The following is a 15,508-nucleotide window of genomic DNA, read 5'->3' as shown; positions in this document are numbered from 1 at the left end:
ATTTTACACTTTTAAACTTGGAATTTCAACCAAAAATGGTTAAACTCCTTAACCATAGGGGAAGAACAAGAATTTCCAGCAATCTTGTAATCGGGATTAAAAATCCCGAATACAAGTAAAGAGGGAATTTTGGGAAGAACAATGCATTTCGAAAATTGCATACCAAGGGGAAGATTTCTCTCACAAAAACCGATTTTTGGGGGAAGAACAACACATGCCAAAAATGCAACTAAGAAAGAAAACCAAGAGAGAAATAAAATAACAAAAAGAAGGAAAGAAAGGACAGAGAACATACCTTTCTTGAAAATGCAACCAATTTTTCGAAAGGAGGAGGAAAACCAATTAATAGAAGCAATCCGCAATGCCGAACCCTTAACACATTTTTGCAAAAAATGCCCCAAATTGATAAATGTAGCAGCAATTCCAAACTTGGAGAACCAAAATGCCAATGAGAGAGCACACCCAAGAGGATTGGAACAAAATGCCTAAGGAGGAGTAGAAGAAATGGTGACAAGTGTTTGCAAAACGTAGCCAAAGGAATCACGTGGAGAAAAACGTGGCAACCATTTGCATCTTCAATGGCATCAATAAATAGCTCAAAAATCCTCCCAAACTCCACACCTAGGTGAGAGAGGGCAAAACGATTTCGGAGATTGCAGCTTGTTGGAGATTTAATCAACCAAAATGTGGCATTAAAGAAAAACGTGATTGCTGAACTAGGGCGAAAAACCAGTCAATGCAACCTCCTTATGGCATGAAAGGTGTCCAAGAATGCATGAAAATAGGATGCAAGCCAAAACACCTTCCTCCTCCAACAATTTCTCCACAAAAATTGCCTTGAAATGGTCAAAAACCGTTTTTCCTTGCATTTCGGGTTTGTTGGAATAAAAGACAAGTTCGATTTTGCATAAGGGAATGAAAATCGGGTTTTTGGAAGAGAAAAACAAGTTTCAATTTCACTTTTTCCACTTACAATGTAAAATCAGGATTTTTAAGACAAATAGCAAGTTTAAAATTCACTTTTTCACTTACCAAGCCAAAATCGGGATTTTTTAGACAAATGACAAGTTTAAAATTGTCAAAAATGCACTTGCAAGGCAAAATCAGGTTTTTTAGAGAGGAATACAAGTTTTAATTACTTGTAAAAGGGAAATAAAATCCCTACAACAAGTTTAGAAATACTCACACATATGTAATGGGGATTTAAAATCCCTATTACATGTAAAAACCAAAGTAGGGGTTTTTAGACCAAACTGCAAGTTTACTTGTAATTGAGCCAAAAAATCCCTATTTTAACTAAACAAGACTAAAAACAATAAAAAAGACAAAAACAAGAAAGGGAAATTTAAAACAAATTGCAAGTAACATCTTTTAATAAAAGTGCACATGTAATAAGCTAAAAATTCCCCTACAACAACCAAAACAATTAATATCATTAAAACTTGCAATTTGAAGACAATTCTCCAATTGCAGTCGGGTTTTTAAAACCCGAAATTGAAGGAAAGACATAGCAAACGAACCCAGAATTTGACGAAATTCGAAACGCAGTTCAAGGATGGACTGAGGATTAAGCCAGTCTAAGGATTAGTCAGAATTCTGCCTCGGGAAGTGTACCATAGAGTAAAATTTTTCATTTTTTCACAAAAATTTCATGTAGTGGTCCTTCATTTTTGGAAACAAAAATGAGGACAACAATCTAAGTTAAACCTAAGGACAATGATGATAATAGATAGTGCTTGGATAGACAAATTTCTTATGGAACTACTTTCTACTTAACTTCATATAGCTCACAACGTCATAGAAAGAGTGCAAGCTTCTAAGATAGTGAAATATTTTCATATTGCAAACATCCAACCAATACCCAATGCTAGCGCAATCCAAATGAACATCCACAATCAAACTATTGCCAAAATGAGGTTCAAACTAGCCATACACTGAAATTTGCAATCAACAAACTACAAATGGCATGAACCTATGTCACAAGGTATGAGTTCGAATTCAAGTTTGGCAACAATAAAATTCGAATAAAGTTCGACAAGAGGAAAAAGTTCAGAAAAAAAATCGTGATTAAATTCACCTTTATAAATTTGTTTTTTAAAAATACAAGTAATAAATTCATAAAAATAAAACAATATTATAAGAAATTTGAATACATTATAATAATTTTTTAAATATTATAATATAATATATTTAAAAATATAATTTTATTATTATCAATATATAAATAATGAATATATTAAATAACAAATATATTTAGTTTTAAATGTTAACTACTAAACATATTATGATTAAAAATCTAATTTAAATATTTTAAAATATTGAGTAAAAAAAATTAAATAATGGACAGTTTAAAACATAAAATATATAGATATAAATTTTATTTTAAAAAAGAAAAATTTAAAATAAAGTAAACCTAAAAATTAAAACCTATTAAAGAGCACCAACGTTCATTTTCTCCATCCTTGGAGTCGACAATTTGTGTGTTGTTCCTTCTCGAATCAGTTGGACTTGCAACTATAGTCGTTCGTGGACAATGAACAGCCTCGCTACCAGCCACTAGAAATTATTACGAATGCATTGCTTCATGGCTACATTTGAGCGACTCTTCTCCTCCGACATAAAAAAAAGGCAAAAATAAGGGCTTTATATTAAATATATTTTTATAGGAAAAAAAACCTTAACTTGTACGAATTTTAGGCAAATTTTAGCGATTTTTTTTCCATGTTTTGATGTTCACCGAATTTCAAACCTCATGGCTGAAATTCAGCGAATGTTGTGACTTAGGTATTAACCAAGGAATTCATCACATATCTCCACATTTCTCCATTACAATCAATGAACTTTAACTAAAACTTGAGAAGTAGAAACCATGCAAAATGTTGAAACTTCACACAAAGATCCACCATATCTTCAATGAAAATTATGTATCAATTTTGACATAGCCTTGGCAACAATTTCTAATCTCCTCCTCCTACTACTTCTACTGACTTCTAACTATTCCCCTATTAACCTTTACAGATGAGAAGCCCAAGCCTTATATAGACTTCGAATTACAAAATGAAGGGCCCAGATTGATTCTAAATCAACGGCCAAGATAATTCAATGAAACCCTAAGTAGAGTTGGTTATAACGACCACCTCCTACATTTAATTTCATTTTTTAAATCACGTCAACCTCCTCTTAATCACTTAATTTCAGCTTGTTTGAAGGGCTATAAATATAAAGTGGAGCACTCACTTCCAAGCTTAACTTGTTCATGCATTCCTAAGCAAATTTCTTCCCTGCTTAAGAATTTCATGGATTTTAGCCATTCATGGAAAATTCCAAATGCATTAGAAATTTCGTGGATTTTGTGAGTCCATGGAATTTGCATAAAATTCCAAGAAAAACTTGCTCTTGACATGGATTTTCATTTTTTGTCCAAGGAAATTTAGGAGTTGTCAAGGATCCATCATGAATGTGGATTTATCCCCTTAACATAGATTTTCAATAAAATTCCAAGGGTAAATTGAGCATTTGACAAGGATTTTCCATTTTTTCATCTTTTTTCCTTCATTTTTCTTCACTTTTTATGATTTCTCCATGATTTTCCTTTCATTTTTCATGATTTTAATACATTCTTAATTCCCAATATTCACTTTATTCTCACAAATAAAATCCTTATTTTAACCTTGCAATTTTTAGTGATCCTCATCTAAAGTCGTGGAATCTTTCATAAATTTTCCTTTTCTAGTCCACATTTATCATATTTTCCTCATTTTGTGCAAAGGATTCAAATTCAACTCATTTTCCTTTCCTATCAAGGTCAGAAATCCCACCTTGACAAGGAATTCTCCTTGTCTCGATCTTTAATTTTATCATCTCAACTTTCCTTGACAACTCGACAATTTTTCTTTAACAATATTCTTCTTGATTTGTCAAGCGAAGTTTCCTTAGGATTAAACTCCTCATCTTGAAGGTCATTCTTTCATGGATTTTAAACTTGGATTCCTGACTAAGATATACATTTCTAAGGACAAACCTTGCATTTTTACCTATTTCAAGGGATGGATCAACGTTTTCTCCCAGATTGATCAAGACATTGCAACTTTCCTAAGGGCTAGGAGATAAAAACTACTGCCAAGCTAACTAAAACTAAGCAAAATAACCAATCTAACAAGCAAAAAAAAGAGAGGTCCCCATTTGCAATGGGGCGTGTGTGTTTGCAACACAACACAGTGCACCTCCAAAACCTGTTTAATTTTGTGTTTATGCTCTTAATGAATAAGAAAGGGCTAGGTGTGTTTCTTAGACATCATTGTTACTTAAAATTGGAATGGGTATGCTTTTGGGGTGGCATAACCAATTGAAAAGCACTCCTTATAATTGCTAACCACTTAAAATTGGGCATTATCACATGATGACACTCCAATCCTGCTTTCACCACTTGAAACTTTATCATAAACAAGATAGGTGAGTGCTTTAGTATTCATTGTCACTTAAACATGGTTGGAGCCTTGAAAGCATACTCTTCATGGTGCTTTCCCACTTAATCCTTGGTAATATGTAATGTCCATAATTGTAAATCTTAGGAAATATGCAATCTTCTGATTTGTGCAAAATGAAATAAATATCGAATATAAAAAGTAGATGCCAAACTCCAATGATTAAATGCTGATCAGCAGTATTAATAGCAGCTATAAATTTAGGAATCTCTCATTTACCAAAATATCACGTATATTGCAGCAGATCCAACATAAATAATGCTGATATGAACATGAAAACCCTCATATGCCAAACATAATCAACTATGATAGACTATAGTAGATCTCAACAATAAAGGCTGATATAATCATAACAGCAGTTGTAAACAATGAATAAACTTTTGTAACAGCAACAAAGGATGAAACCCTTATATTTCCAAATGTTCTAATTGAAATGACAGCAATATGGCTATTAGAAACATTGATGTGAACAGAAAACACACCTTGTGATAGCAACAACAAACTCTTACAAATATCATTCAGCAAAACCCAAAACATTATTTATCATAAATATTGAAATAAATACTTATCACAATGACCAAGCACTGTAGCAAACTAAAACTAAATTGTGAACTTCTAGCACAAATGTGATCCTTGAATGGAATCACCTCACTCTGACAAGAGAGTTTTTGTCCTATAATCCCAAATAGAAACCAAGAGAGTTTTTGTCCTCCAAATTCCCACACAATATCCTTCCAAGCATGTGTTTCACTCCAGCTTGTCACTTAAACTTGCCACCAATCTGTCAAGCAAACTCTAAAGACACTCCTACCACTTGAAACATTGGCATGAAAATAGAAAGGTGCACTTTACTCCTTTGTGTTATTTTTTGCCCTTGAAACATTTTCATCTTCCATCTTTCATTTCTTGGGCACTCTTTTCATAGATCCCTGTGATGGATAGCTTCCACCAAGCACACTCCTTAAGGATTCATGCCACACTTTATGTACTTAGTCATTTCAAATTTACTTGGACAGACTTATCACATAGACAAAGACATTCCTTGGATCACAATCCTTAGACTTTACTTTCATACATAATTTGAAAAACATATCAATATAACCTTGAGAAAAATGACCTTTCTCAAGACAAGGACAAACATCAAGGATGTGATCATGACAAAGCTTTTATTAAGATTTAAATTAACTAAAAAAATTCATGTAACAAGCAAGGACTTCATCTTGCTTGTTCTCTTTTGTATGCTTACTTACACTTAGTTATCTCTTCATGTCTTGCAACACTGGATGTGATACTTTGTTTTTCTATTTGAAATCAGCAAGGCTCAATGTCATTGGATGGAGGGATTTAAATGCATACATCGTCTTAAAAGAGCTCATGCCTAGTACCAAATGAATGTGACTGATATAAATAAATTCTAACTCGATCAAAGTTTATGCACATAAAGTTTGTTGTGTTGGGACATGAAATTTCTGCATGTCTTCAATATGTGGTTGGCTCTCTTTCTATTTGTCTATTTATTTGGAGATGACTCCATTGCTGAAATTTAGCTGTGTGCAACTGTCAAAAAAATCTTTTTCAAAACTTCATAGTGAACTTGGGGTCTCTTAATGCCTAAAATGCTCTTGATTAGATCATATTTTGGGGAATTCTAGCATGGACTAAGGGTACCAGTTCCTTTTCTATTAAATCACATGCCAAAGAACGAACCAAAACATTTTACCTTCACATAACAACTAGGAAGTGGAGGACCAACACGTCCAACAGTTGAATCATCCCACTCAGTAAATGTTGCTCCTGCACATGTCTCTGTCAGACCATATCCTTGCATAATTGGTGCCCTAGAGAAAACATGAATTAATATAAGTTCCTTCAAGCAATCCATTGCTTTGGATGTTAAATTTTACAATGGTTACTGATTACTAGTATAAGAATATAAAATGCAATATTCACAAAAATCCATCATGTGCCAAATCAAAATGCAAAGGAAATGCTCAAATGCTCAGAAGCCTATGTAGCACAAAGCTCATACAGATTACAGTATAAACTAGAACATTGGTTCTGGTAATGCTATGAAAGAAAACTACGTACAAACAATGTTCATAACAATATCATGAAGTTCAATGGATTGGAAGGCTTAAGTATTGCTTCCATGAATAGCAAAGCAAAAGATCAATCATTTCCTAGATCAATAGAATGGGAGGGTTTTAATTGTTCAGTATTTGAACAACAGGTTACTGGCATAAGCACAATCTATAGACTATAAGCTCTTAAGGCCTGAACAGGTTCTCAAACATTTGAAATGAGTTAAGTAATAAGGTTAATTCGTAAGGAATCAAATCATAGAATTATCTTTCTTATTGCTTTTGTAGCTTTAGCAATAATAGGTAGATCTATCTACGTGAAAATATTCTTTCATATGCTAAAGTGAATTTAGAAATAAATAAGGAAAACATATGCCTATCAACTAATTGCAGGAGTCATAATAACAGCGTGAGATTAATCTTTCCAAGACGATCATCACCTCTTATCTAACATTTGTATCATCTTATTCATGATTGTGCCTAGAATTCAAAATTGTTTTTCATTATTTGCATAATGAGAGAAGAACCAATGTTCCATGCCATCTCTCAGAAAGCAGGACACCCATGTTATTTGTTAAAAGGCTAAAATTATATTTAAGGAAAAAAGGAAAAAAAAACTTTTGCATAACATCAGGATTTGGGTAGATTACAAACAAATGCCATGGCAAGACTGTATAATAAGATATTTTACATTTGCAGCACCAGAAGTTTCAAAAGGCCCAAACTGAGTTACTTATAGATACTTAGGCTTCCCTAGACTTCTATTAAAACCATACATTTAGATCCAAGAAAAACATTTGGATTGAGTATTATATTCCATTGGTTCCTCTCATTAAGAGAGCCCAACAAAAGATGATTATACACATATTTGCAGAATCATCCTTCAAGATCAATGCACAATTCTAACCAGGAAATTCATTGACTTAAGGCCCATCCAAACTAAAAATTAGCTCTTCATTTAATGTTTATTGAAATCTGGCATTGAAATTTCTGATTTTTGGTTGTTCATGGCCAGAAAGGCATTCTTGGGATTCCTGTGAGGGCTACCATTCCTAGGAAGAGACCTGTTGGGCAAAGGATTCCATTCTCCCCCACATATGGAGGCTTCAACAGAGTTGTTTTGCTCAACAACATGGCATTTGTAGTTTGATCACTTAGCATTTTTCTGGATCACTTCAGCCTGTCTTCTTTTTATCCTTTCATTGGTTAAGGTCTACTCGTGGTTTTAGTCATACACTAACTATTTTAAAAGTGGCAGCTGAGGTAGTTCACACAATCCTTCTATTGTAGTAGGCATTACTGCAGAGTTCCAATACATTTTTTCTGTTGTTGAATCTATCTAACCATATGAGCCATTCAGTTTTCAAATTGTAGTTAAGTGCCAAACACCTTTTCCCTTAATCTTTTAGCCTGTACAGTTAATACTTTCAGTGCGTGCAATGAAACCAGTGACCAAAGTATTATTTCTAAAACTTTTCATCCTTTTATTTAAGTGCAGGAGAAACTCTACAGCTTGGTTTTTAGGCCTCTATGAAAAGGGGATGAGGGTCCAAGAGATGGAGCAGCAGACCAAATGTTTGTAATGGAAAGAAGGGAATACTGAGAATTCTCTTTACATATTCCCACAATTAAAGCCATCCTATAGATTTGAGATTTCTAAAGGTTGAGCAGGGGCAATGTTATCCAAAATGGGATCACTTATATGGGTCAATTTGTACAACTCAAAGGCAGAAAGAACTTCAGTGACATGAAGGGTTCTTGAAGGAAGATGAGGAATTCCAGTACATGGAACAAAAAAATGTAGTTCAAGGGAGTAAAATAAAAATACCTAATAGTTGAGCCAACCCTAACCTCATGACATCCTTCCAAACAAAGGTGGAGATTTTGCAAGGCTCTGATCATCAAATGGGTAACTCAAGGATCCTTATCATCAATTTTTATGTCTGACTATCCCTTGTCAGGGAAAGAGCCCTAGCAGCAATTTGCTGACCATTAATGTTCTGCATGCCTAAAAGCTTATATTTCACCATCTTTCTTTCCTTGTTCCTGAATCCTACCATACACTCCAGGAAGGTTGTTGACAACATGCAAACATTTGCATTTACAATTGCTGGTGTTCCCTTTTACAGACTTTTCTATTAACCTTTACCTCCTATTCTGCATGGATATGCCAATTGCAGTACCCAAACTAACAAAAGCAGGCTGAAAAAAAATGTAAGAAATGATTGCAAAGTTTCCAGAAATTTTGGCAAGAATTTGAAAAAAGAAATTATTAATATGAGCTGATGATGCTCAGGCCTCAAAGTCTTCCAAAAACTTATTAGACGTTGGAATTCAAACCCTGGCCACCAAGGAGGCTCTCTTAGCAACCACTACAGATTGCCACCCCTGGCATTTGCTATGGCAGCAGTCCACCATTATGTACAACCCACCAAACTTGTAAACAATAGAAGTCCAATAATATCACCATTGTGTACCAGACAAAAGGATTTGCCCTACACAACAATGTGTTAGCTCAGCCATAAGTGCCGTAAATTCATCTAACTGAATATTCCATCCTTTTGACACGGAGACTTCAGGAACTCTAATTCTAATTGGGATGATGTGGAGGTGTTTACTCCCTACAGGGTATGTGTTTTATTATAGAAGGTAAACAGAACAATAACAGGAACATAAACAGAAACACATATAGAATGAACAATAGAATATGGCAGAATGATAGATCTTTTATTGCAACATGTAATGAGTACAACAGTAACATAATCCTGTTGACGTGTTTTTTATGACAGCGCCTAACACAGCATAACGTTGCCCAACGGTCACTTTACTCTCTCTTGATCAAAGTACGATTGTATGCTACGACTGCAATAAGTTCAAACAATCAACTCCAAGGTGTTGTGCATCATGCACGCACACCCCATCTGTGACAGGGGACCCCCGTTGCTCTATGTGAGAGAGGAGCATGTGTCGTTTCTGTTGCACTAGGTCACTGACTTTGGTGTTTTAAAGGGCATAACCATTAGGTATCGGGCCAAACCGAATAAAATGAAGAAACCCAAATAAATTGCAAACTTCCCGCAGTCTTCAAAACGCCCAAAGAATCCTGATAAACCTCGAACTCGCATTCTTTGCCAAGGGTCCGAGTTTGGTAAGCAGAGAGGGCAAACAATGAAAGTCGCACATTCTTATTGCAAAGCCTGAAATACATTTTTAGTAGAAAGGGCAAGCAAGACCCCGAGGCAGCCTACAAAACCCTAAGTTGCGCGATTTCATACAAAAATCGCAAGTTAGGAAAAAGAAAAAGAACGAAATCAGGCCAAAAAACAAAATCACGCGTCTTCTTCAAAAGGGCCGAAAATATTCTAAATCCAAAATCGCGCATTTCCTTGTAAAAACGAAAGTCGCCATTCTACTCAGTTGGTCGAAGTTTTAAAACTCAAGACAAAATCGCACGTTGTCGCCAATAAGCCCGAAAATCATCAGTGAAGAGGGCAAAATGTCATCTAAAATCGCAACATTCACAAGAAAGACCCTGAATCAAGACCAAAATTGTGCATTTCTGGTAAAGTGTCCGAATTTCTTCTCAAGGCAAATGGGTGAGGTTAAAGTTCGGCGTTTTTTATAACTTTGCAAGAAAGAAAGGGACTTATGTTCGCTCATAGCCCCTTTAGAGCCCAAATTTCATAAGACAAAGGGCATTTTAATATTTCACAAATCGTGCAAAAAACCTCAAAACCCCGAAATTCATCAAAGGGGCGTTTTAACAAATCACATATTTCAGCCAAATGACCCAAAATTAGAGAGGGAATCCTGCAAAACATCCAATTGGCCCGAAATAAAGAAAAGTCATCAAACATAGTCAAAATCGCCCAAAACTCCTAGAATGCACGAATTTGGCTAGAAAGGGAAGGAGACGTTTAAAACAAGTCTAAAGGAAATCTTTCATTTCATGGTAAATGCCCGAACTTTTTAAATCGAGTTAGGAGTATAAACTTAGAAAAGACAAAATCGCCCATTACATACAAATTGGCTGAATTTCACGTTTAAAATGAAAGGGCGTCTAAATAAAATCGCACAAGTCCAAACAAGAAGTTCGCTCATTTTGCCTAAGATGGCCGAATTTCATTCTAAAGCAAGGAGGCGTATAAAATGGAGTATTAAAATCTCACAATACCACTAAATGGGCCGAAATTCTAAAGCGAAATCTCACAAAAGGGGTCTAACAACCGAAAACGGTTAAAGGGGGGGTGTTTTAAATTTAAAACTTTCAAAGCATCAAAAAACCCAAACTTGTTAGCACATGTTGAAAAGGAAACGTCAAAAACTCGCACTTTTACATCCTGGCATTAAAACCCTAATTTCGCAAGTGGAGGTTTTAAATTGAAGCATCTTTCATCTTCATCAAGATAAAGCCCGGCATCGCTTAAAATTTGATATGATTGTTAAATTAATTTATTTAATTTTTCAAAATGATTATTAAAAGTGGAATTCATTGTTTGCAGGATAACATCGAGAAGAGCTAGTGCATCAACCTAAAGTGCAAATTGGAGACACGATCGCGGGCAATGCCAGGAAGCAAGAACGCATCGCAGAGTGCATAAAATGAAGCACAGGGAAGCGCACCACCACGGACCACAAAGACGAAGTCCACCCTCAAGACCAAAGAAAAGGAACACTCAGAATGCTACCAAATATGCATTCTCAAAAGGATACACAGCAAGATTTAATTCCAAAAATTCAGTTTCTAAAAACTAAACTTGTTTAATGTAAACAACTGCCTGTGGGCCCTACCTAATGTATTTACAACAAAGGAACACATGATAGTTATTTCCCAGCTACATGATTGACCAAATTGATGTCAAACAGTTGTAGGTAGCTGAGGAAAGTGGTTTGGGGGGTTAACTGAGGATAGAATGGGCATGGGTTAAGGCTGCCAAGTTCTAGAAGGCAGATCAGGACTGTTGGAAGCAAACGATCCTGGCCTCTGAGTCAGAATTGTAAAATCTATAAAAGGCGGGATGCCTGTCATTGTAAAAGGTTAGACAATTAGAACAAGTTAGAGTTTTTTTTTGTAGAAGGTTGGAATTTAGTAGTTAGGAATAGAGTAGAACTGGTGCAAAAATTGTTGTAATGACAGTGAACATTGAAGTATGGTGTTTGTTATCTTGGCTTTCTTTTGTTTGCAAGGTTTCCTTTAGCAGGTTTAGATAGATCCTTTCTGGTGTGCAAGTATTTAATGGATTTGGGTTCATACCATTGGGGATATGTTGATTGTGTATCCTTGTGTATGGTTAGTCTGAGCCTTTAAAATCGTGCTTAGTTCAATTGTAGGTATCCGTCTAAGCTGTGCCAGAATTGGGTGCTTAGGCATGCACCTACAGTCTGAAAATCTTATAAGTCTCCCTTGAAGATTGCATCGTTCTTGTAAGGTGGTGAGTTATCCTGGCCAAGCAAAGATTGGTTATGTCGAATCCGTCTACTCACAAACCAGTCTTGTTAATTTTAGGTTTCCTAAACCCTTCTCCTTTGCTTTTATTTCCCAGTTCGAGAATCAGATGCAGACCAACTTGTTGCAAATGTAAGGCCCCTTGTGCTCCCAGCAAAACACATCAACCATTGAGCTATCCCGCAGTCATGAACTAACATTTGGAACCTTGAGGTTGTCCCCTTTGATCAATTAAAAACAGCATTAGGGATTCCTTACACGAGAGGATAGGATACTCAGCGAGAACATTCTATTCTACGTTGGCCGGAAAGAGTTGTAGCAATACGATTTTAGCCACATCAACACAAGGTTCCTATCCGCAATGGACATGACTCAGTTGGCTGATATGATATACTGGTAATCCAAGGGGCCTTACGTTTGGATCGTTCTTTCACCTCTTTGCTGTGGCTGGAACTCCATCATCGGATATAGCAATTTTGTGATGCTTCTGCTTAAATTGAAATGAACTGAAAATAAAAGGGAAAGGGTTAGAGGATCTAAATCTACTCCTAAGGACAGTGATATCAATAGATAGTGCTCTAGTGGACGAACTTCAAATAAACCAAGCTTTGCTTCGCCAAGTTTAACTACAATTCCGCAATAACTGGTGCAATCTTCTGAGGATGTTGAAGGATTTTCACATTGAGAAAGTGCAAATACCCAACATGGCGCAATTCAAACAACTATTCACAATCGAACTTAGCATAAACTTGGGGGTTCAGGCTAACTTTACACTGCAACTTACAAACAGCAAGATGCAAAAAGTACTTTATCTAACAACTGAGAAAATAAAATTCTACTCTAAATGAGGAAGGTGAAACCATGCAAGTCTCGAAAAAATAACTTAAGTGGACACCATCAAAGAACAATGTTTAACTGTTATTATCTCAAAAACTTATCGCAACACTTTCATGCAAGTCTCCCTCTGCTTACAAATGAGGGGATCACCCCTATATATAGGCTTCATGCTTTGGCTACATGCAAAACCCTAATTAGGGTTTTTCTTGAGTGATGCCCCACATATGATGCAACAAGGTGGGAATCAACAATAAATGCCCATATACAATTAATTCAGTGTTCCATGGTCATTGGGGACGGGGACACAAGGACGGAATTTGGGGACGGGGGGGACTTGGGCCTAGGGGGGCGGAAATGCATTTCCATGGAACCATGAATTAATTACAATCCTGCAAAAAATGGCACCAATAAAGCATTAATTAACCATTACATTCAAAAAATGCCCACTATGCAATGAATGCACCCTCATGCAAAAGATCGCCCATTGTGCAATAAAGATTCCTCCATGCAAAACTGCCCCATCATGCCATAAATGCACCATCACCTCCACTTGCGACAACTGCATGCAAAAGATGCTCCATTAATTCATCATGTGTTCACCTGGCTGCCACTTGGCGAGAAACCCCAAGAGAGAGAAAACTTTACCTGGGAAGAATTCTCTTGAAGTTTGGAATTTTCCTTGTTCCGGGGAAGCTTTTCCATTAATTTTGCATATCTCCTATTTTTTAGCGATTTTCAAATTAGGGTTCCAAGGTCCAGGGGAGAGAAAATTATATATCGAGTCCAAATCTATCATAATTTGAAATTCGGATGATTTTTTATGCCCAAAAAATGGATTTTTTAAAAATTTTCCCGAGAGGAATTTTCTTGTTCAATTCATACTTGATTTCTTCCTTGCCTTAGAGATTTTATCTTCAATTCATCCTTGGGTCTGATTTCTTCCTTGCTTGGAATTTCATCTTGAAGGAAGGAATTTTGTCTTGAAGAAAGGAATTTCCAACACTTAGTCAATTTTTCACCTTTCCTGGAATTATATCCTGAAAGAAGGAATTTCCAACACTTAATCAATTTTTCACCTCTTTGGGAATTTTGTCCTGAAGGAAGGAATTTCCAACACTTAGCCGAATTTTCACCTTTTCCAAGAATTTTGTCGTGAAGGACGGAATTTCCATCACTTAGCCAAATTTTCACCTTTTTCAAGAATTTGTCGTGAAGGAAGGAATTTCCAACACTTAGCCAAATTTTCACCTTTTCCAAGAATTTTGTTGTGAAGGAAGGAATTTCCAACACAGTGCCAAATTTTCACCTTTTCCAAGAATTTTGTCATGGAGGACGGAATTTCCATCACTTAGCCAAATTTTCACCTTTTCCAAGAATTTTGTCGTGAAGGAAGGAATTTCCAACACTTAATCAATTTTTTCACCTTTTCCAAGAATTTCGTCGTGAAAGAATTTCCAACATTTAGTCAATTTTTCACTTTCTTGGAATTTCTTCTTCTTGGGCGTAATTTTCCCCGAGGAAGGAATTTTTATGAATTTTGAACCTTTCTTCCTGAACCTTGATTTTTACGTCTTCCTTCCAACCTTGGGCACATTTTGGAACTGGAGAATAAATTCTGGAAATTTGTTCCTTGAGGAAGGAATTTTTGTGCTTTTTGAATTCATCTATCTGCGGGGAGCTTTTTGACCAATTTTTCACAACTAATTTTTGGGAATTATTTCCAAATTCGAGTTCCAAGGTCCAGGAGACATAAAATTCTCACTTAGCCGATTCTGAAGAATTTTTGAAATTCAGACGAATTTTGATGCCTAAAAGAGGATTTTTCAAATTTTTCCTCGAGGGGAATTTTATTTTTCAATCTATCCTTGACCTCCAATTTCTTCTTTGCCTTGGAAAATTTTCATCTTTTGTCTTGGATGTGGAATACTCGTCATGGAGGAAATTTCAACTTTCCAAGCTTGTCCTTGACATCTTGATTTTGGCGCTCTATTCCACACTTGGGTGCTATTTTCACTTGGTCAAGGAATTCTCCATTTTTCTTATTTTTCATGCCTTCTTGATTTTGGCGCTCTATTCCTAACTTGGGCACTATTTTCACTTGGTCAAGGAATTTGGCATTTTTGTAACTTTCCAGGACTTGGTCATTTTGGTGCTCTATCCCTGACTTGGGTGCTAGTTTCACTTAGTCAAGGAATGTGGCATTTTTGGAACTTTCCATGACTTAGTCATTTTGGGAATTGAAGTGACTTCCATGGGCCAGACTTAGAAGCTTTTCCATGCTTTCCCCTTCTGGAATGGATGTCCATACTTAGCCATTTTTTGATCCATTTAGCCTGCTTTTTGACCTTCCGGATTTAGGAGTGTTCAGGAATGCTCAGTCTTCAATATCTGCCTGTGAGGAACCTGCCACAAATAGACTTTCCAAAAATAGAAAGTGTTTCAAAATGTCAGAGTTAGGGCAAAACAGGACGTAGAGACACTAAAAATAGTAAGTTTGATTTTTCGCAAAATTAGACCAATCCGGGAGGTAGTGAAATCCTTAAAAAACAGGAACTTTCTAAAAATAGAAAGTTGCTCAAAATTCACTCAAATTTCACGAGTAGGTTCCTTAAAGGGCCTTGATTCCCATGCAACATTCATTTTTTCCAAAACCCTAAAGG

General features: G+C 35.9%; 1 protein-coding gene across 6 annotated transcripts in view; it reads right to left on the bottom strand.

Annotated features, from left to right (window-relative positions):
• The window catches only part of LOC131073036 (long chain acyl-CoA synthetase 9, chloroplastic), a 219,449-nt gene that overhangs the window by 75,478 nt on the left and 128,463 nt on the right, over window positions 1-15,508 (bottom strand). For all 6 annotated transcript variants that reach the window (XM_058009393.2, XM_058009390.2, XM_058009389.2 and 3 more), the window contains one exon: window positions 6,205-6,322. In XM_058009393.2, the coding sequence (XP_057865376.2) occupies window positions 6,205-6,322 (118 nt within the window). The remainder of the gene's footprint in view (window positions 1-6,204; window positions 6,323-15,508) is intronic.

This window comes from Cryptomeria japonica, chromosome 6, assembly GCF_030272615.1.
Source record: "Cryptomeria japonica chromosome 6, Sugi_1.0, whole genome shotgun sequence".
In the NCBI taxonomy this organism is placed as follows: Eukaryota; Viridiplantae; Streptophyta; class Pinopsida; order Cupressales; family Cupressaceae; genus Cryptomeria; species Cryptomeria japonica.
Note: the sequence above shows the minus strand (reverse complement) of the source record. Positions and strands in the feature narration are given on the sequence as shown.